This window comes from Dermacentor albipictus, chromosome 1 (genome assembly GCF_038994185.2).
Source record: "Dermacentor albipictus isolate Rhodes 1998 colony chromosome 1, USDA_Dalb.pri_finalv2, whole genome shotgun sequence".
Lineage (NCBI taxonomy): Eukaryota > Metazoa > Arthropoda > Arachnida > Ixodida > Ixodidae > Dermacentor > Dermacentor albipictus.
The window spans coordinates 307,997,850-308,021,066 of record NC_091821.1 but is presented as its reverse complement, the minus strand read 5'-3'; the positions used below and the strand labels follow the sequence as shown (position 1 = coordinate 308,021,066).

The following is a 23,217-nucleotide window of genomic DNA, read 5'->3' as shown; positions in this document are numbered from 1 at the left end:
GCAGTGGCAGATGGAAGTGCCGCCGATTCCGTGTAGCGAGTAAGATAATCTATGCATACTATAATCCAGTGGTAGCCAGCTGACGTCTTTGGAAGTGGGCCAAGCAAGTTGATGCCGACTTTTTCAAAGGGGAACGTCGGTGGCCTAACTGGTTGTAAATAGCCTGCTGGGGCCGTCGTCGTTTGCTTGTGGCGCTGGCAAACAGTACAGCTGGCGACTTACTGTTTCGTTGTTTTCCAGAGCTTGGGCCAGAAAAATCTCTGTCTAAGTCGGTGTAGTGTGCGTGCAAAGCCAAGATGCCCGGACATGATATCGTCATGCATGGAACGAAGGACAGCAGGGCGCAGGTTCTCGGGCACAACTAGAAGCAATGGGGAACCATCAGCCGAGTAATTTTTTTTTGTACAGCAAACCATTATGAAAAGTAAACTGTGTTGTTCCTGCTGGCTCACGTGCAGCTGCCTGTAGGGATTTCAAGGTAGGGTCGCAACGTTGCTCGCTCTCGAAAGTACGCAGGTCTGGAAAGTCGGAAGAGATGGAAACTAGATAGTCATCGAAGTCATCATCCTCAGCTTTAGTGTGCGGCGAAGGAAGACGGGATAGGCAATCAGCATCCGTGTGACAGCATCCGCTCTTGTAGTTAACGGAAAGTAGTTAACGGAAAAGCTGTACTCTTGAAGGCGCAAAGCCCAGCGGGCCAACCGACCAGATGGGTCACGCAGCCCAACCAGCCAGCAGAGTTAATGATGGTCAGTCACTATCGTGAATGTGTAGCCATGTAGATACGGACGGAACTTTTGAATGGCGAATACGACTGTTAGGCACTCGAGTTCAGTAACGGTGTATTTTGTCTCCGCTTTTGTAAGTGTCCGACTAGCATAGGCTCACGGCCATCGCAGAGCTGAACAAGCACAGCGCCAACACCCGCACTGCTGGCGTCAGTGTGCAGCTCAGTTGACGCCTCCGGATCAAAATGCCGCAGTACCGGTCCAGAAGTCAACAAATATTTCAGCTGTTGAAACGCCGACTCGCAGTCAGCAGTCCACAAGTATGGAGTGTCTTTGTGAAGGAGAGACGTGAGGGGAGAGGCAAGCTGTGCAAAATTCTTGATAAAGCGCCTGAAATATGAGCAAAGGCCCAAAAAGCTTCGCAGATCTTTCACTTGTGGGTGTTGGAAGTCGCGAACCGCTGCTATCTTTTCAGGGCCTGGTCATATGCCGTCTTTGTCGACCAGAAAGCCTAGTACAAGGGCTTGACGCTAACCGAAATGACATTTCTTCGAGTTTAAAATAAGGCCAGCTTGCTGGATACAGTCAAGAACGATCGACAGGCGCTGATTGTGCTCGTGAAATGTCCAGCCGTAGATAATGACATCGTCTAAATAGCACATGCAAATTTCCCATTTGAGTCCGCAGAGCACGGTATCCATAAATCGCTCGAATGTCACTGGAGCGTTGCATAAGCCAAAGGGCATAACGTTGAACTCAAAGAGACCGTCAGGTTTCATGAAGGCTGTCTTCTCCTTGTCTGAGAGGTGCATGGGAATTTGCCAATATCCTGACCGGAAATCAACAAAAGAGAAATACGACGCGGAGTAGAGGCAGTCGACAGCGTCATATATTTGTGGTAGGGGGTACACGTCTTTCTTTGTGACGGTGTTTAGGCGGCGATAGTCCACACAGAATCTCCATAAGTTGTCTTTTTTCTTCACTAGGATCACAGGAGCAGCCCAAGGGCTACATGATTCCTGGATCACTCCTTTCTGTAGCATTTCTTCGACCTGCTCGGCGATGACTTCTCTCTCTGAAGGTGAAACGCGGTAGGGCTTCTGACGAATTGGCGTTGCTTGCCCTGTATGGATGTGGTGTTGCATACGAGACGCCGGTGGTGTATGGGACGCTCGTTGGCCTTGAGCAAAATCAAACACCGTGGCGTAGCGAGCGAGCACAGCTTCCAGCAGACACTGCTCACTAGAAGACAGCGACTTGTCAACCATGCGCTTAAAGTCAGCAGAATTATCATGGTTAGAATCGGGGTTGGAGTTTTTTTCGGCAGTTGACATTTCGACCGTTCTGACACTGACAATGGCTTGTTCATCAAAACTTGCCAGTTTAAGTCCTAGCGGTAATGTTATGGATTGGGTCGAAACGTTCACTGTCCACAAACGAGTACAACCATCAGTGGTGACAACGAGGGAGCGAGGGACTATCGCATTTTTCTTGAGCGCATTGTTATAATCGGGCTCGGCTAAACCACAACAAGAACCAAGTTAAGAAATATTTTATGCTACAACTCTCAAAGCAGTTCCAGGCTCTGACCCGATCTGCACGCCCTTTTGGAAGCACACCGGTACATGAACTGGTCCCTGCCAACCGCCGGCAGCAGGCTGATGCTCACTTCACACACTTACTCGAGGCCAAGGCCTCGATACTTGCGTGATGGAGAAAGCAGCGTCTCAACAGACACCTGCACAAACGCATCGCGATCCTCAACCAAGACATCGACCATTACTGTATGGAACTCAGAAGACTACAATGGCACGAGCTCTGTTTGGCGGTCGATGGCCGCATGTGGACCGGAGGTAAGTGGAACCTCCTGAAACACATGTTAGACGACAGCCAAATGAAGGATAATCAAAGCCACACACTAGACCGACTTCTACGCTCACATAAAGAGGAAGGGGGAATGGAAGAGTCGTTCCTGGAAGAAATTGCCAAACGATACCTTCTGTTAGGCGACGCTCACCCCAACGATTACCCGAGCATAAAGTGCGAAACCACTCCCGAACAAGACGCTGCCTTCACAGAAGAAGTCCGAGGGGCGCTACACAACCTAAACAGCAGGTCGGCCTCAGGACCCAACGGGGTAACCAACCGAATGTTACGTAACTTAGACGACCAAGCCATTACATTACTCACGAAAGACATCAACCACATGTGGGAAACAGGAGAGGTACCAACGCAATGGCGCACTGCCACGATGGTCCTCATCCCCAAACCCGGCAAACCACATAACCTGGACAATTTATGCCCCATATCTCTTACTTCATGCGTGGGTAAAGTAGCGGAGCACGTCATTCAAAACCGAGTATCACGCTACGTTGAGGAACACGAACTCCTCCCATACAACATGGTAGGGTTTCGACCCCACCTATCCTCCCAAGATGTCATGTTACTCCTAAAGAGACAGATCTTTGACGTTAAATCGAGAGACGTTCGAGTCATCCTTGCCCTCGATCTCATGAAAGCATTCGACACCATCTCGCACCGCTTCATACTGGAGTCTGTGGCAGGCCTTGGCCATGGCCAGAGATTTCAGGTGTACTTGCGCTCCTTCCCAAACGACAGAGAAGCCCGACTGCAAGTCTCACAATTTAAGTCAGACCCTTACACGCTGGGCTCCGTAGGAACACCGCAAGGCTCAGTCATCTCTCCATAACTATCTAACATAGTGATGAAGGGACTCGCAGACAAACCACGAGACATCCCGAACGTAAACTGCGATTTATACGCAGATGACATCACCATCTGGAGCCCGGGAGGCTCCCTGGCAGACATGGAGCAGGCATTACAGTCTGCCCTATATCCCACGAAAGACTACCTACTAGACACAGGAATGAAACTATCCTCCAAGAAATCGGAACTCTTACTATTTTGCAAGTCTTGCCAAGGAGTCCGCTACCTAACACCTCTAGACGAACTTCCGATCGCACTACACACAAGAGATGGACAACAGATTCCTCGAGTCGACCACATATGCATTCTTGGGCTCCTAATCGCAGCCACTGGATGCCACGGGCACACAATCAAACACTTTACTGCCAAAACCGAAAACATGATCAGACTCATTCACAGAGTCTCGGGGTGCAGGAAGGGTCTCTGCGAAGATAACCTTTTGCTCGTATACCACACATTCCTTATGAGCCACATTAATTATGTCGCCTCTGCCCACAACTGGATGAAAACAGAAAAGACGAAACTAAACACACTCATGCGCAAGAGCATCAAACAGGTCTTCGATCGATGAAGTGATCGACGAAGTGATCGACGAAGAGATGAAACATCGACGAAGTGATCGAGGCTCAGACTATGGTGCAAATACTCAGCTTATCCTCGTCCAAAGCCGGTAGACTAATCCTAAACGAAGCTGATGTCTCCCCATCTCCATATCTCGAGTGCGAAGTAACCCTACCGAGCGAAATTAGAGACAACTACAAAGTCTCACCATTTCCCAGAAACGTCGACCCACAACACAATGTGGGCAGGCGCCGGGCCCGTGTCTGTGCAGTTCTCAACCGCACCGACACAGATCATGAAGCCACCTCATCTGTGGATATGGCCCAGTACGGCAACACATTCACCCGCGATAGCAGTCGTAGATGGCAATGGAACCTTACGATCATCTGCATTGGTTAAAACGACCACCAGCGCTAAAGCAGAACAGATAGTCGTAGCCGTCACCATGGCAGACCCCACATTTACCCATGTCCTCACGGACTTGTGTGCCGCAATTCGGGCCTACGAAAGTGGCAGCGTATGTAAAGAAGTAGTGCATATACTACTAGCGAGCTCAAAGGAGAGCAAACGATGCCTCTTCTGGTTCTCCGCTCACATGGGTAAAGATGCATTCACCCGCGAAAACCAAACCTCAATGAAACGGCCCATGGCCGTGTGCAAGAACTTGCTCGCTGCAACGGTCTCACAGCCTCCGAGGGGCTGGCAGTTTATTGACCTGCTACTCACTTATCAGGAAATCACCTCACACTATCGAAAAGGCAGAATGAAATACCCGCTCCCACACTTTAAGCTCGTACGCGCGCAGGCGGCCACTTTTCGAATGCTACAAACGGACTCGTATCCGTCACGAGGCCTACTGAGTCACTATAACTCAGACATCCCAGCAAGTTGCCCAGACTGCCAAGAACTCTATTGCTCACTCTCGTACATGCTATGGCAATGTACCGCGTTACCAAAGGGCCCTCTTTCCAGTGAGCTCAAATGGGAAGAAGCCCTTCAAAAGCCCGGACCTCAAACTCCAGCTCAAAGCCATCCAGAGGGCCCAAGAACTGGCGGAGTGTCACCACATTCCCGTCCCGACTTGGGCGTCACCTACGGTTTCGGCCCGAGGAACTCCCCGTGTGGAATATCCAACGGCTTAAAACTCCTCAGGACCTCAATTAAGTTCTTGACTGACTGACTGACTGCAACAACTCTCTTCATCCTAACAACTGACTTTTGTGATGTAATAATAATTGACTTAGCAATAATACTACATGGTATATTACTCCTATTTTTATTGTATTCTAAACTTGTATTGCTTCGTTATTACAGAAGTATTCTTTGAAATTTTTTGTCTTGCTAAACAGCTTTATATTTTCTTGTTTTTTGCAATGTTCCTTTCTTTTTTCACATTGTCTGTAAAGTCACTGTAACCAATGCTTGATCTATATCTCCTTTTTTTTCATTTTGTTCATGTATGGGAGTCCCCTTGACAGTTTCTAATTTTGGGGCGCCCTGTGTAGTACTAATTTCGTATACAATTCTTTGTAAAACTGACATCGTTGATGAATAAACATGAACTTGAACTTGAACTTTAAAAGTGTTACATTTGCATATGTAAAAATGAGTAAAAATTGTGTGTATGAATAAGATGCGCATGTTTGAGAAATTGCATCTCCAAATTTCTTCCAATCATCAGCATATGAGGAACGATATGCAAGCTCAACAATAAATGGCCTTTGTAAGAAGTGATGGTGGTGAGCATCAGGAAACAATGTTGCACTCACTGCATGGTTGAAATCAGAATGAAGTGCAAGGCATTATTCTTCTGCGCTGCATAATGAAGTATGCATTGCAGATGAAGACAACACGTCGAGCTTTTTCTTGTTGCTCTTGTGCAGGTCTTTTATGCGCCGGCCATAGATGACAAGATACTCGAAGTTGTTGCCGTCTTTGGTACCGTACAAATGGCAGCATCCAGGGTCATCAACTTGCAGCACCACAGAATTGCACAGGTGAATGGTTTCTGCTGCTGAAATCCAGTGTCATCTTCTTGAAACAGGAGAACAGTTTTTTTGTACATTTCGGATGTTTTCTTCCACCACACCCTACTGCTCACTGCCGTAAAGACAACAGGGCAATGCAACCTGCTGTGGTTGCTTAATGGCTGTGGTGTCGGGCTGCTAAGCACAAGGTCAGGGAATAAAATTCCGGCCACAGCGGCCACATTTTGATAGGGCGAAATGCAAAAACACCCGTGCGCTTAGATTAGGTGCATGTTAAAGAACACCTGGTGGTCCAAATTATTCCAGAGTCACTCACTACGGCATACCTCATAATCAGATTGCAGTTTTGGCACATAAAGCCCCATAATTTAATTCATTTTAATTAACAGGGCAATGTACTTTCATTCATCGCTTCTCCCTTTAATGTTTTGAAAACTGTGAAAGCAAACCACCACTAAGGTTAGAAGGGTGGGTGTAGCCAAGTAAAGCTTGATGCCAAGTCTCTGTTGAAGCAGGGTGGTTGTGACATATTTCATAACATTGTGACTTCAAGGCAAGAAAGACAATGCTTTCACAGTGAACAGCTGCCTTTGCCATATTCCTGTCCACTTTCTGTCCATTCCTTGTTGCCACTCGCCTTCTGCTTATAGAAGCAAGCAAGAAATCTAGTACAGCCCTCATCATTGCAATTGCCACACTTAACCACAGTGCACAAGGCAGTCGTAAACCAGTAAAGACATGTACGAAGTTAAGTGATAAAGTAGTAGTGGCAGCTGTTTACTGTCCATGATGTGTGGCTGATGAAAAGTTGGACATGGCTCCATAAATATTTTGGTTAAAATGGTGTATGTGCACTGTATGGGACATAATGATCTTTTTGCAAGCGGTTTCCACAAAGTGGTCAAGAAAAATATGTTTTTAGTAAGTTGTGTGTATCGCAGAGCATCTTGTGACGTAATTTTTTATTTCCCATTGGCTACAGTGTCGCTCAGTCCGTATCACAGTGACCGGAGATGAAGGGGTGCCTGTTCAAGTGGACGGCGAGGCTTGGGTCCAGCCGCCAGGCTATATTTGCATTGTGCACAAGAACCGCACCCAAATCCTGTGCCGCAACAGGGTATGTTCAGTGCTACATATTATACCAATTCACTGCAGAAGCTCGGAGTCACAAAATAGGTCGTAGCTATTTCCAGTTTATTCTCTCTGGTGCCAATGTGAAAATGTGGGTTCTCTGACTTGGTTGTGTCCGCCAAGAAAGACACAGAGACCACAATGTTCATTTAATCTTCTTCCCGTGAAGCCAGGCTAGCTCTAACCACTGGGCACCACACCATGGCCAGTCACCATGGCCAATCATCAAAGGTGTGCCATATTTCTGTCTACTTCATTGTGTTAAAGCGACACTAAAGGCAAATATTAAGTCAAGCTAAAGTGATAGATTTGTGTTTGAGAATATCTAAGGCGTCAATATTATCGCGAACGGAGCCTTAATACACGGGAAATTGAGGTAAATGCAGGACATGATTAGAGACTCCTCCAGGACTTCCAAGCACTTGCCTGATAACGAAAGCACTCCTCGGTTAAATTTTCTCACTAGTACTCAACCACTCATTGCGAAAAAACCTCTTTGTACTGTATTATAAGATGAAATAAAGTGCTACTTGTCCTGTTCTATTGCACTTCTAGAAAAAATGACTCATCGAAATTACCCTTGACAACGACGCAGGCAGTCGAAAGATTTCGTTTTCACTCGACTCTGCACTGTCTGCACTTTCACGTTTCAGTACGTTTCGCGTAGCGCTGCGCTGGTTTTTTTGGCTCACAAAACTTGCACAAACTGCAAGTAGCACAGAAATTAACTTCCATGCGATGTCGCGGGATGCTTGAACGGTCTACACCACTTGGCCAAAAAGCAGTCGCAGTGGTGAACCAAAACTTGACTCGGTACCGCCCTCTGTTGGGCGCCATTTTACTCACTGACAGCAGCAAAGGGTATATGCAGCATCACCACTTCCCTGGTTGAATGGCGGGAGATATGAATTTTGAAAAAGGTATTCGGGCACTTCAGATGCAATTTTCTCATAAACTAAGTCTTTTCTTGACACGAAACAAGCGTTGCGAGGATTCTGGAATGGTATTTAAACAGTCCACGTTCACTTAGTACTCGCTTTTAGTGTCCCTTTAATGTAAAGAGTCATGACAGGAAAACTGTCATTGCTTGTTATTGGCCTTTGTAATTTGTTGCTTTCTTTACAGTATTCTTGCACTTTATTATGATAGGTCAACTATTTTAAGTGAGCTAAGATACTCACAGGCTTTTTACCTTTTTAATTGTGAATTTATCTTGCAATGCAAAAGTTTGACTTCTTTCGGTCTCTGCCTCTGCCGTCCACATTGAAGTACTCTCTGTAAGCCACGATTACCAGCAATATCACACTGTATGAGTTGTAAACAGTGGAAGCAATGCACATAGCACTCCTGTGACAAAGTGAAAGCACAAGTGTCAAATAAAATGTGAGCAGAGCTTATTGTACCCCCAGGCCAATTGTATATGTACAAGTGTCTTTGGTGACGAGTGACAGATAACACAAACTGTATCATCAGCCACGCACTCTGCTGTTTGGATTTCATTTGATGGCAGTGGTACCTCAATCAATCGTTACATGCACAAATAAAGTTTGATTTGACGTGATTTGATGTCGTCAGTTTCCTAATGTGCGACTCTGGCGCATGAAGTGAGCCACCATCGTATTATTTCTGTATTGACAGTGTGATGCCAGCATGAAGCTGTGGCAGGAGCGACCAAGGCACTTCCCAACTGGGCGCCACAGCCATTACCACCATCACCATTACCATCACAGGGGCTCCCTGACTGAGGAGGAGGCCCAGCAGCTCACTGCCTTCATTGAGGCAGTCTCCAGCCTTGTCCGAATGTAGGTGCCTCTGCTTGTTTGCCCCAAGTTGGCATGAGTGTCACGATTTGGCATGTGCATTCAGAGGTGATTTACGCTCTCCATGTGCATTCCGACGCAACTAACATTATGGCTTCCCAAACCTGAAAGGGTTCTTACCTGTGACATGTACTTATATTGTGACTTGCAGTATTGCCATAGTGAAAGTGGCAGCCAGCCATCTCTATTGAAATTGGCTGTCCTTCAATATGTTGTCAAAGCAGAGCTCAATACAAGTTGAGAAGGGCAGGCAGGCAGGGTATGTCATTGTTTGGGGGCCGATCCCAGTGACAGTGCAGTCTAAATTTGTGTGCCGCATGGGCAACTGGCTATTGTATAGACCAGAGCATAGGTTGAGATTGTTTCTTGAAAAAAATCCAGCTAAAGTGGCACCTTGTGTTGTATAGTAGTCTTTAGCACATTGTGAGTCATCGTCTGGCAAAGTCAAAGTCAAAGGTTGACCTATGTTCTGGTTTATATGGTGTGCGCCACTGTCCCTGGGGCCACCTGGTATGTGCCACTGAGTACATGCCACTGGGTTTTAGTTTACTTTCAGTCTTATATCTTGCCACTAGAAACATTGTCTTGCTTATTATATAAATATAAACACTACAGCTTGTAATTTCTACGTAACCGTTTGCTACGCAATACTTGCATTATTCATGCAACCATTCTCTACAAATCATGAGTGTTTTGCACTAAGTGGACATCAACTACAGTTGACTCTGGCAAATTTTTTTTTTCTGCTAGTATAGTCGTGAATCACAAGAAGCTCAAGCTGACTGCTTACACTTCCTTTGGGCATGACTTGGGTGCTACATGTTTCAATTCCAACATCGCCTTCCTCATTTCATGCTTGCTGCTTCATCTTCATTTCCTCATGTAAAAAGACACAGCCCGTTATAGCTATTTTACTGTTTAAGCATTTTGTATCCCTTTTCCATAAGGATGTTTGCTCACGCTACAGCACACTTTTTTATGAATTAATGCACACAATTCCTTCTTCAAATCCAATTTGCAGAATCAAGACAGCATCAGCTATGAATGCCGTTGTAGAACATGAGCTGTTCTTGGCCGCCTCTCAGACATCTGCCGCAATTGACCATGTCTTTCCTGGAGGTCACTTGGTAGAGAATGTGAGCAAGCTTTTTGCCTCATTTCTTCTAGTTATTTAATTTAGTATTCACATTAGAAAAAAAAGAAAAAAATGCATATTGCGTTACTTTGTGTGGCAATATAATTTATCATTGTGTTTAATTTGACCCAATGAGAGTGCATTCTTGTTTTGTGTGCACAAGTCCCTCACTGCTAAATTAGTTCTGCATGAAGAGTGACACTACATATTGTCACAAGCATAAAACTATTTACACGTTGTATTTACAAAGCGTATATACACAGCTGCCGAGAATCCGGATAGGCTCTTGCCACTTCGTCCTCTTCACCATCGATGACATTGTCCTCCTTTCCCACCGTAACAATATTTTCACGCTGTCTACTTATGTAGCCTCGTCGCATTGTTAGTCATGCCAGTAACATGATAGATGGCATTGTGTGTTTGCAATTTGTATTCAAAGTTACCTCTCTAGATTTGCACTGTTAAAATATTCAATGTGGCTAATACATAAAAGGAAGTACAGCAGCAATCTCAAGTGGTGCACCTGACATGGCATTGTCATAATTATTCAGTCCCTCTTATTTCCATCTCAGGTGATAAGGAAATTTGTTTGAACTATCTAAATAGCTTGGGGAAGCTTAGATGAGTATATACCAACTTTAGGAGTTAAGGAAACTAAGAGAAACGTTGAACTAGTGCCTACATATTTAGTGGAGAGCTAAAAGCCTCATGCATCTAAGGACTACTATGACCAGCGTGTGTAGCGTGACTTCCGAGTTCTCCTATTAATTCACTTCAAGCGACGATCAAGCGAATGTTCAACTGTTTGATTCTTGTGCTTTTTACTAGCATGGCAAATAATCTGTACACTAATTTTATGTCAATTGTTTTATTAATAGCAATAATGATTACATCAATAAAACATTGATTAAGGGGGTGTACATTAAAAATGGCTTTGTTTGATTAGGTTCCTACCTCCTTGGACGTTGGGGTGGTGGCAGGGGACAACAGGGAACTAACTCAAAGCAACTCAGTATTTTATGAGACAAAGGTAAATACAAAATGGATATATAAAACAGAATAAGACCAGAAGATATAAATGCTGTCTAACAAAATTACACATGAAGTAGCAATATTCCAAATGTAGGCCAAAGGCATAGTCAGATAAGTATTGATGCAATGGATATGTATTGATGTAAGTAAATAGAAGTGAGTTGCAAGGTAGCTTCACAGATTTAATGATTGAAAATGGAATTTGCAGGTATGCTCTTGTTTATTTCCAGACTCGTGAACATGTTGAATCCAGCACATTTCCTTGGCATGGCATCATATATGCAACTTTTAGCCTTGTTGACCAGCATGTCTTTATCTTTTAAGTCATTGTGGCTGTTAGCATATGTAACCCTGCAATCCTTGGCAGCATTTGGTTTTTGTTGCATAAGACAGCGTGATTTCTTGCTTTCCAATTATCGTCAGACAGCACATAATTAATACATGAAGTGTAAGCTATGTCACTCTCTTTGGTGTCAGACATTGGAAAACATTTTGAAGTATGGAATTAAATGGAAGTGCACATGAAGCACAAAAAAGTAAAAAAAAAAAGCAAGCTTTAGCAATGTCTCAGACTGTGAATTCATTTACTTTGACAACAGCAGGTTCTGACGGCAGAGATTGCCATCTTCTCAAAAACAACTTATTTTTCACGCACTTGTCATTCCAAACTTCTGAAGGTTTCAGATACCTTTTATGCTTACAGGTAGTAGTACATGAAGCGTTTTGCGTCGACTTAGACCATAATGCAAGAAGTCGTCATCATCATCATCATAATCATCTGCTTGTTCTATGTCCACTGCAGGACGAAGGCCTCTCCCTGCGATTTCCAATTGCCCTTGTCTTGCGCCAACCGATTCCAGCTAGCACCCACGAATTTCCTAATTTCATCGCTCCACCTAGTCTTCTGTCATCCTCGATTGCGTTTCCCTTCTTTGGTACCCATTGTGTAACCCTAATGGTCCAACGGTTATCTAACCGGCACATTATATGACCTGCCCAGCTCCATTTTTTTCTCTTTATGTCAGTTAGAATATAGTTTATACCCGTTTGCTCTCTGATCCAAACCACTCTCTTTCTGTCTCTTAACGTTATGCCTAGCAATGTTCGTTCCATCGCTCTTTGAGCAGCCCTTAACTTGTTCTCATACGTCTCTGTCATTCTCCAGGTCAGCACCGGTAAAATGCACTGATTGTACACCTTCCTTTTCAATGATAATGGTATGCTTCCAGTCAGGAGCTGACAATGTCTGTTGCATGCGATCCAACCCATTCTTATTCTTCTGTGAATTTCCTTCTCATGATTAGGGTTCCCTGTGATTAATTGACCTAGGTAAACATACTCCTCCACAGACTCTAGAGGCTGACACGATCTTGAATTCTTGTTCCCTTGCCAGGTTATTTATCATTATCTTTGTCTTCTGCATATTAATCTTCAGTCCCACTCTTACGCTCTCCCTGTTAAGGCCCTGAATCATTTGTTGTAACTCGTCTGCATTGTTGTTGAATAGAACAACGTCATCGGCAAACCGAAGGTTTTCAGTTTTCAGTTTTCAGTTTTATTCCTTAAAGGCCGCCATTTCAGGGGGTGTTACATAAGGGGTGGGATTACATTTGTAGTGAGGAAAACAAACAGCGATGGTGATTTAACATTAAAGGTGATCTGTTACGCATTCTTGAAAAGCAGGTGTTGAAGCGATGGCGATGATGTCATGGGGTAGGCCGTTCCAGTCCGTGGCTGCTCGAAGAAATAACGAAGCTGAAAACGTAGTAGTACGTGATAGTGGGCGGGCAACTTGAAGGGGATGACTGGTGCAGTGAGATATGCGTGATGCGGCGGCGATATATGGTGCTTGATTGAGAGGAGAATAAAAGAATTTGTGATAAAGGGTGAGGCTAGCAATGTGACGACGAAAAGAGAGGGGTGGCAGTCCGGATGTAGCTTTCAAGGATGAAACACTGACGTCATATGAGTATGAGGAATGAATGAATCGGGCAGCACGATTCTGCACAGCTTCCAATGCGGTGATTAGATATGCTTGATGTGGGCTCCAGATGGGGGATGCATATTCTAATTTGGGTCTTATAAGTGATTTATACGCGAGCAATTTAACATGTGGTGGGGCAAGACGAAGGTGACGTTTTAGAAAACCGAGTGTTTTGTGTGATGCTGAAATGATGTTACCGACATGAACCTGCCATGATAGATTAGAAGAGAGGGTGAATCCTAGATATTTATATGATTGTACTTGCTCAATCTGTGTGTTAGAAATTAAATAATGAAAGAGATATGGATTGTGACGTTGAGGTTGACGATGAGGTTGACGATGAGGTTGTTGAGGTATTCGCCGTCAATCTTTACTCATAAGCCTTTCAGTTTAATAGCTTGAATACTTCTTCTAAGCATGCAGTGAATAGCATTGGAGATATTGTGTTGCCTTGTCTGACCCCTTTCTTTATAGGTATCTTCCTGCTTTTCTTTTGTAGAATTAAGGTTGCTGTAGAATCTCGGTAGATATTTTCCAAGGTATTTATGTAAGGGTTCTGTACTCCTTGATTACGTAATGCCTCTATCACTGCTGGTATCTTTACTGAATCAAATGCCTTTTCGTAATCCATGAAAGCCATATAGAGAGGCTTGATATACTCTGCGGATTTCTCGATAACCTGGTTAATGACATATGGATGTGATCCATTGTAGAGTATCCCTTCCTGAAGTCAGCCTGTTCCCTTGGTTAACTAAAGTCCAGTGTTGCCCTTATTCTATTGGATGTTATTTTGGTAACTATTTTATATAATACTGGGAGTAAGCTACTGGGCCTATAATTTTTCAATTCTTTAATGTCTTCCTTTTTGTAGATTAGTATAATATTTGCATTCTTCCAGTTTTCTGGGACCCTTGCAGTCGATAGACACTTCGTATAAAGAGCCGCCAGTTTTCCAAGCATTATGTCTCCTCCATCTTTGATTAAACCGACTGTTATTGCATCTTCTCCTGCCGCTTTTCCTCCTTTCATGTCCTGCAAGGCCCTTCTGACTTCTTCGCTAGTTATAGGAGAAGTTTCTATATACTGTTCATTACTGTTTCTAATTGAGGTATCCTGACTCCTCTGGGTACTGTACAGGTCAGTATAGAATTCTTCCGCTGCTTTTACTATATTTTCGAGATTACTGATATATTACCCTGCTTATCTTTCAGTGCATACATCTGGGTTTGTTCTATGCCAAGTTTCTTTCTCACTGATTTCAGGCTGTGTTCATTCCTTACGTCTTCTTCAGTCTTTCTCATGTTATAGTTTCGAATATCACTTACTTTCACCTTGTTGATCAGTTTTTACAATTCCACAAATTCTATCTCATCTCTTGAGTTGGACACTTTCATTTCTTGTCGTTTCTTTATTAGGTCATTAGTTACTTAAGAGAGCTTGCCTACTGGTTGCCTTGGTGCCTTGCCTCCCACTTCAATTGCTGCCTCTGAAGCCAACCTAGTTACAGTTTCATTCATTAGCTCTATGTCATCATCATCTCTCTGTTCTAAGGCTGCATATTTGTTTGCAAGTAGTACCAGCCTGAATTTGTCTGCTTTTACCATTACTGCCTCTAGGTTGACCTGTTTCTTTGTGACCAATTTTGCTCTTTCTCTCTTCAAATTGAGGTGAATCCTAGCCCTTACTAACCTATAATCACTGCACTTTACCCTACCTATCACTTCTACATCCTGCACTATGCTGGGATCAGCAGAAAGTATGAAGTCAATTTCATTTCTTGTTTCACCATTAGGGCTTTTCCAGGTCCACTTTCTGTTGCTACACTTCCTAAAAAAGGTGTTCATTATGCAAAGCTTATTCCTTTCTGCGAATTCTACCAGCATCTCTCCTCTAGCGTTCCTAGAATCGACGTTGTAGTTGCCAATTGCTTGTTCACCAGCCTGCTTTTTCCCCACTTTTGCATTGAAGTCACCCATTACTACAGTATACTGAGTTTGGACTTTCCTCATCACTAATTTAACATCTTCATAAAACTGATCTACTTCTCATCCTCATGACTGGATGTTGGAGCGTAAGCTTGTACTACCTTTAATCTATACCTCTTATTAAGTTTGATTACGACTACAGCCACCCTCTCATTAATGCTGTAGAATTCGTCAATGTTGCCCACTATGCGCTTATGGATTAGGAATCCTACCCCATATTGCTTCTTATCTAGGAGACCTCTACAGAAGAGGACATGCCCATTATTCCGCAATGTATAAACCTCATCAGTTCTTTTACCCTCACTAAGGCCGATGATATCCCACACAATGTCAGATAGTTACTCAAACAGTCGTGCTAAGCTAGCCTCACTCGAGAGGGTACGGGTGTTGAACGTTGCAAGGGTCAGTTTCCATTGGCGGCCTGTCCGTACCCAGAGATTCTTAGCAACCTCTGTTGCATTACAGGTCTGACTGCCGCCTTGGTCAGGTGCTTCGCAGCTGCTGGGAACTAAGGGCTATTGGGTAATTGAGTGAGCCATTTGGAAGGAGGGAGGGGCCGTATACTGCACCAGGGAGGCTAATTCCTGTTTTGGTGAAGGAGTGTCTTGTTGAAGCTTAGTGAGCCTTCCTAATTTGGTTGTACCAGGATTAGTATAGCCCCACCTGCTCTCGGCATCTTTTGCCGGTGACAGGCATCACTCCAAGCCTGCAAATGTTGTGCAATGCAAGAAGTAAGAAGCAAGTAAGCAAAAATGCAGGAAGTAAAATCTGATTAACATGACATTTGTGGCTCATTAGTGAACATAGAGACATGCACAACAGTTCGCAACTCCTACTGTTGTGCTGTTGTGGTGATACTTGCAAAAAATTAAACCTACTTTCTAGATGTATATCTTTTTTGCAGTCATCAGAATAGATTGAGTCACTGGCATTTTTTAATGAAGATACAGAATCGGATCTCTGGCTGGTCGCAGGATGTATGCTAAAATAATTGGAATGATTTCTACATGTAGATGCAGACACGGCAGCTTATCTGTGACCTGGTGGCTAGCGTCCGGCAGCTGTGCCAAGAGACAAGAATATTTGCCTCTGAGAAGCTTGAAGAAGCGGTAAGGAGCAGCCTTGCTGTTCTTGTTCAATGGAAGTGTTGCAACATTGCATTGTTTGGTAATCTATTATATTGTTAATGGGCATATGTTTCTCATGTACTATCCTTATGCTTGAGTTTGTTTAACTGTTCACTGTTGTGGCTGTACGCTTGTACAACGAGTAGTGTATAGGTATGCCTCTTGTTCTATTTTTACAGCGGTTTTAGCATAATTTGTCTAATCATCGGTGTCCCTGGCTTTGTTTGCTGATCTAATACAGCACTCAGTCTAGGAGCCTCTGCAACACAGCATCAAGTGCTAATTAAAATTTCTGTGCGGAACCGATAGATGGTAGATGGGCAAAAGATTGTGCACTAGGATGATGCACTTACCTATGTTGTCTAGGACAACATACATACTGTGTGAATGACAATGGTGATTGTTTTTCTATTGCAGTGCCTCTATCAAGACACTAGACACTTGATTATTGCAATTAGCTCACTTTCAATGTCATTATTGATGCCTTGATTGCTCAGCTGTGGGTTTGACCTTTGTGTATTACTAATACCATTAATTTTCACAGCTTTGGATTGCAATCAGGTTGCTGCAGCATGATAATGAAAACTTTACCTCATTAACACAATAATGCTGTAGTTGTAATTAAGGCCACAAAGAGCTTTTCTTTCTCTAGATTTGTAATCGAATATTTTGAACAGTTTTCACGAAAAATGGCATTGGGGAAGATTTTGAGACATTTTGACACATTTTGAACAATTTTGAGACATTTGGTATTTAAGCCGTGATGAAATGTAGAAGCAATAATAGTGAGACAAAAAATAATATTATTATGGGCTGGACGGATGTTTATCTTGCTAATATTTATTTTTTGGATTCTAGAACTCTTTAGATAAAGAAAGTTCTCCAAGTACTAATCTCTGGGTGCTGGAATTTCTCTTGTCATGTCCTGTGGCTGATACACTCCTTGGGTCCGTCCAGATCCTTGTTGCACAGGTGTAAACTGTGTGCACTGTATATCTTGGCCCAGTTGTGCTTTGTAACAGTCAATCTAATTTTTTATTCTTTTCTTATTATGTGTTATGCTGAGCAGCTGATCTTAGAGTTTATGGCAGTGTTCGAGCCAATGACAAAGGGCAAAAGGAATAGTAAATAAGGATTGTTAAATAAAATATGACCGTTCACAGAAACGAGACGAAACAGCTGCATTCGATGCGATTTAACTCAGGATTCTTTCTCTCTTTTTTTTATTGCTCTTTACTGCGCGTGCTTTAGGTGCCTGCCATTTTCTTCTTTTTCATCTTGTTCACTCCGACGAGTTTCAGTATGACCCGTGGTCAACCACTGGTGTAAAAGAATGTGCAGCACTGTACTTTAGGCTAAGTTTTGTGGACTGGTAATTCCATGAAAATTTAAATTTCTTTGTGCTGCAGACATGCAGCTCCAAATCCAAACATGTTGTCTTATGGGGCTGCAAGTACTGCACTACGCCTATCAATTTCAGGCCAAGTCCCCGGACTAGAATAAAATATGTTTTTCCTATACACGGCACCCATGGTTTAGAAACTTCTGTAGCTGATGATTCAGTAACGTTCATGTGACATATATAAATGCACAGTGCACTTTCTGTAATATATACAGTGTGGTCTACTGTTAAAGGAAACACTTAATTCATGATGAAAGAAATGTGACAGGAACATTTCTTCAATAGCTTACCTCACTTTTATCTGTGTCTCTCTCTTTCTGCAGAAGCTGCCCCCACAGTTGGAGGAAAACTTGATTTCTATGACTGCTACTGTCGAAGACGAGTTGCGCAAGTGCTTTGACTTACAAGGCACAGGAGACGATGAGGTGAGGTTGATGCTTTTGTCTTTTACAGCATATCGATACTGTGTATAATTGTGGGGGCATGTACAGCAGTCTCTTCCTGGTTTTTGAACGCTGCTTAATCATGCAACTTACATCAGTGAAAAATAAAGTGCAGGTAATTGTTGGTTGGTGCGGCAACAAAATATAGCTGCTGATTCTATATATCTCTTGCTTGTAATGCCTATTGGGTATTGTATACTCTGCTTAAAAAGTGCGTATACTGAGCTCCATATATGCTGGAAAAGTGGTGGCACAAGCTGAAAAGGGTAATGTATTGTACATATGTCTGAAACATGGCCGAAATGCTGCTTAGAAAGTGAGTTGCAGAAACTGCATAAGTGTACCACCTACTAGGCGACACACATTTTCACTCAGCGTGCATTACTCTTGGTTTGTTGCAGTCTTAAAAAACCTGGAACAGATTGCAGGACAGCTATTCCTATGATTTGAACATACTATGTGACTATGTGTACGCCTTGATCAGAAAACATTTTAAATCTATGTCAACTGGCAGGATGTGGCCTGTCTCACTGATCTTGTGGGGTTAGCTGAGTGCTTGGGTGTTGTGAGACAGTAGCGCTTTGTGCATTGCTTCATTCTTGACTGACATGCTTGAAGTCTTTTTTGTGCTTTCCTTCCTGAAAGTGCATCTGCTCTATAAGCCTTGCTTTTGCCCATCCTAAATGCTCAGTGCATGTTCTGGTGTGAGGGCTGCTTTGCTGCTTACTTCTCACCTGCCTTTGAGGTGCCTGCTTTTTTTTAAGTGAAACATTTGTCTCTTTTTGTTTTTTTGTCCCTGCTTTGAAACCTGCATGGCATGAATTATGCCAATTTTTAGGGCTCTGCTGTTTGTAGAAGCTTATTAAAGAAGCCTTTTCTTGTCGACTTTTCTTACTACAATGCAGTTTGGACTGCAGTAAAGAGTAAGCTGCCCCTGTGGTATACTGGTGAGAAAGCTTGCAAGAGGGACGTCCTAATAAGAATGTTTTGGTGGGATGAAGTGTAATGCCTTTACAATCGCATATACCTGTACAAAACCAAGCTGTATTTGTCCTGTGTCTCTGAGAGGAATATTTAGCTTGTAGAAAGATTAAGAGTAGGTTTCAGCGCTCACATGTTTGTCGATAAAGCTACTTCCTACTATATTTAAGCAAAAGCCTCAGTTGTTGCAGAAAAAAAAATTGAGCATGTCAGTTTTAATAAAATATAACAGCCAAGTTCATCGCTTAAGTTAGGCAAAGTGTCCTACCTTACCATGTCAAATGTTAACATGGTTCCTGTAGTGCTTTTATAGCTTCTGAGCAATCACACAGCTCTCTGTATTACCACCCATTAGTACAGTGATGGAGTCTCAGCTTTGCAAAGGATGCTTTTGTCATTTGCCATCCGTACCCCAGGCTGGCCAAGCTGTGATATTAAAGAGCTCAACATATACTTGCTCCCAAATATCGTGCAACAGAAGGGTCAGCAAGTACTATAATAGCACCTAAAATGTCTTAGTAGAATGTGTTAGTAGAATGTGTTAGTAGAATATGTTAGTAAAAGTACCATAGATTTTTTTAGCTAATTTTTTCACATAGTTTCCTAATGTTTATCAGCTGAGACTTCTATGGAAAACCAGGCCACTGGTTTTGTGTGTCACGACACCTTATTGCCTCATGGTTGTGGTAGGTGGCTTACTGTTAACAAGAATGGTGGTGTTAACAGTCGGTCTGGTAGCAGGAGCCAAGTTGTTTTGATATGGTCGCTGGGGTGCTGTCTTCTTTCTCTTGCAGTTGTATATCGCCCCACCTCCTTCTTGCATTGCAGCTTTCGATATCTGATCCACCGTCATCGTGTTGCTTTCGATTGGCACCCCACAGCAGGCTGTCTGCTCCGAGACAGCCTGTCCTCAACGCACTGAGGCCCCAGGGCATCCTAACATCCACTGCAGTTTTTATATCGCAGCTTGTGCCTCAGTGGCATGAGTGACACCCTGCGAGCACTGTTTGCTAACCAAAAGCAGCAACATATCTTCTGGCTAAAATCAAAAGAAAGGTTGTCATGATCAGGCCTTTTATGCATTTTATGCTAGCATGTCTGGCTATGAGCTAAGTAGAAGTACACTTGACCAATCAATGAATTTAATTATGTATATGGCATGTAATACTGTGTATATACCATTGATTTTATGTTCTGACTAGGATCATGTCTGTATAGATTATATCCCTGTGATATGCATGTTTCTGATAACCATTGCAACCAGTGAGCCCTGTCGACTCCAGAGCATGAGCTGACACAGCTGGAGCTGATTCATTGTAGCAGTCATTGGCTTCAGTGGTCATTGAAGACATGCATGCGACACAAGCATCAGTGATCACATTTCATGTTAGTTCATTTCTTTTCTTGCCAGCACTTGCACAGTAGTCTTTGTTCATGTGCAGAGTGCTCTGGCATTGATCTGAGCTGATCAAGAAGATCATTTGATGTTTGTTGCACACTTTACATGTATGTTCATATCTAGCCAACATTATAACTGGTCCAATTCATTCGTGCCCCAAAACATAATTCAACACACTTCAATGGCTTCAATCCTATAAAAGCCAACAAATATATTTATTTATTTAAATTTATTTATTTATTTATTTATTTATTCATTGCAGCAACTCTTATAGCCCCTGCAAGGATGTTAAAATTAATCAGTCAATCAACCAATAAAAAGTTTGTCTAACATTTTTGACCTGATGATTTGATTTCTTTGAACAGTGTCTTTTTGCATAAATGAGTTGGACCTGCTAAGATTTCTGCTTTATCACAATGGAATACGATGACCAGGACTGCTGTATGCATTTTCTTCTACACATATTGCATGTTTCCTACCTTGTTTTTATGTGTTCACTAGCATTGATACTGCTGAAGTGAGCAAAGAAAAATTGCCCAGGTTATCTTGCTGATACAAACTACTAACTCCCACTTAGATGCCTCCTAATTTTGCAGCTTTCTCCTATTCTTTCACAGTTCCTTTACTTGTTTTTAAAGGGAAGCTGAAAGGTTTTCCAGAAAAAATGAGTGAACATGTGTACATAATGGTTTTCAACCCTCCGAATTCGAATATCGTATCGAAATTGAGCGAAAGAAAGCGCAAATATATTTTATTTCGACGAAAAGTGCAGCAGCGGACACGCCCAGCTCGCGCGTCTCGTTTCCGCCTGTGATTGGTCGGGCGACCCGTGACGTCAACTTTAGCGACCGGCCGCTGCCGCTCCACATCAAGCGCGGTGCCAGGTAGTTTGGTGCCGTAATGGAAAATTAAGAGGTAATAGAAAATTTAGAGAGACTGCGTTTTTCTGAAGAGTTGGGCGTTGCTCCCTACATGTACGAGCCGATTGCAAAGAGCCGGCCTCTCGAAGAAGCAAACGATGCTGCTGCGAGCAGTGCTTTCGACGAGAACGAAAGCGAAGTCTTGGGATCTCCTCGTGTTGGAAATGCTCTTTGGTGAGTATGTCTTTTGCAAAGCGATCTAGTGATCTCGCCGATCTTTCGCCGATCCAGTGAGCTCGTTTCCGGTCAAACAACTGCAGTGTTGTGTTCCTGCATGCCTCCTCGTGGAACGTAAGCGGGGATGCGATCGTCGGCATTTGTGCGCTGTCCAAAGCTGCCGGCAACCTACAAAGACGGTTCAAACGCGTGAAAAGCTTCCCGGTTCATGCAGTACGTGTAGTGACCTTCATCTGTGCGCCATCCGCACACTACTCGTAACCGAAGTCGTAAAGGCGGCGAATTCGGTCGGCTACGTGAGACGGTCGGTTTCTCGCTGTGCGCGAGAGACGGGGGGAGCGTAGCGTCCTGGCGTGCGCCGGCTTTCCAGCACATGCAAACTCTACATTTGCACTGCGTTATGGTAGCTGCGTGCCGGCTGTTTTACAACACACGTGCAAATAGAAAATTCGCGGCGCTTTGCGACGAAACCTGCGTCGAGGGCGGGAAATAAACATGCACCTTCCGTTCAGCGTGCTAACATGAAGGAGCTCGCAGTAAATCGAAATCCAGGTTTGGGCGAGTTCGTGTATTCATAAGGCCTTCCAACACTAGTTATCATCAGTCAGTCCGCACTCGTGCCGTCTTTGTTTTCGTTGCTTCGATCTTTTCGCGCTGCGTTTAGAAAGCCTGCTAGTGGAAATTCTGGTGATAATCGTCGTCACGGAAGTGGTTGGAGCACACCAGTGTTGTTCTTGAGGGCTTGAAATTCTTTCGCTTTACAGCAGCCTCCCACTTCCTTAAAAGCTTCTTGTCTTGTGGGAAGCAATGGAAGACAACATCGTCGCGGCCACTGTGTTCGTGCAACCGTAGGCTGCACAGAAAGACGGCATGATCGGCCCACCACATCAGTTGATGCTGCGCACGTTGACCACCACTCTACATACACACAGACGCACCAACAAAGAAATGCAGGGTCGATCGAAGCAGATTACGACGGCACGCACGCAGAAACAAGCACGGTCAGGCACGGTCGCGCAGGCTGCGAAGGAGCAAAACACTAAAGTTGACGTCACAACACCGCGGTTTCCGGTCTCCGCTCGCATCGTCAGCGTCAGCAGCAGCGCGCGGCATTCGACGGGGGGCGGAGCTACAGTGCAATTTCAACCGACGATTACGTCGCTCCTATTTGAAAAAAAAACCCCAAATTTGACCTACATGGTTTATAAGGTTCCCGCATCCGTATATGAGCGTCTTATTGAATTCGACAGACTCTTCAGCTTCCCTTTAATGAGGCATATGTTTAACGTAAGTGATTGTTACCCGAGTAGTTGCGATATTGCAAACATAAAAGAAAAGCTTATAGCGGCCAGATGTGCATGCTGTCTTGTTTGTGAAGATAGAAAATACCATATCTAATCAAGCCATTCCAGTCTGCCTTTATGTAAGGTTTCATATGTGGGATAAAAAAAATCAAAACGCTAAGGTTTGACAGCTGAGAGGCTTATTTCCTTTTTGCTGTTTTCATGCTTTGTGGATCCATTTAATGGAAGGTGCATTTATTTCCAGAACTGTGACATTTCCAACCCCTGCTATACTATACTGAATTGTGGCAGGCAAACAGAATAGATGTAAATGCAGTACGTGCCTTTTTCTGAGACCAATGAAAAGCTTGTACTACAACTGCTGAGCATGCAT

At 43.6% G+C, this 23,217-nt stretch overlaps 1 protein-coding gene across 3 annotated transcripts in view; it reads left to right on the top strand.

Annotated features, from left to right (window-relative positions):
* LOC135907064 (diacylglycerol kinase delta) overlaps positions 1 to 23,217 on the top strand; it is a 472,455-nt gene that overhangs the window by 435,933 nt on the left and 13,305 nt on the right. Inside the window, exons 23-29 of one of the 3 annotated variants that reach the window (XM_070531532.1) lie at positions 5,900 to 6,013; positions 6,987 to 7,121; positions 8,774 to 8,937; positions 9,977 to 10,091; positions 16,105 to 16,200; positions 17,944 to 18,045; positions 19,873 to 21,081. In XM_070531532.1, coding sequence (XP_070387633.1) covers positions 5,900 to 6,013; positions 6,987 to 7,121; positions 8,774 to 8,937; positions 9,977 to 10,091; positions 16,105 to 16,200; positions 17,944 to 18,045; positions 19,873 to 20,034 — 888 coding nt within the window. In that variant the 3' untranslated portion in view covers positions 20,035 to 21,081. Of the gene's footprint in view, positions 1 to 5,899; positions 6,014 to 6,986; positions 7,122 to 8,773; positions 8,938 to 9,976; positions 10,092 to 16,104; positions 16,201 to 17,943; positions 18,046 to 19,838; positions 21,082 to 23,217 lie in introns of those variants that run through there. The other 2 variants (XM_070531533.1, XM_070531531.1) reach the window with 2 other exon arrangements.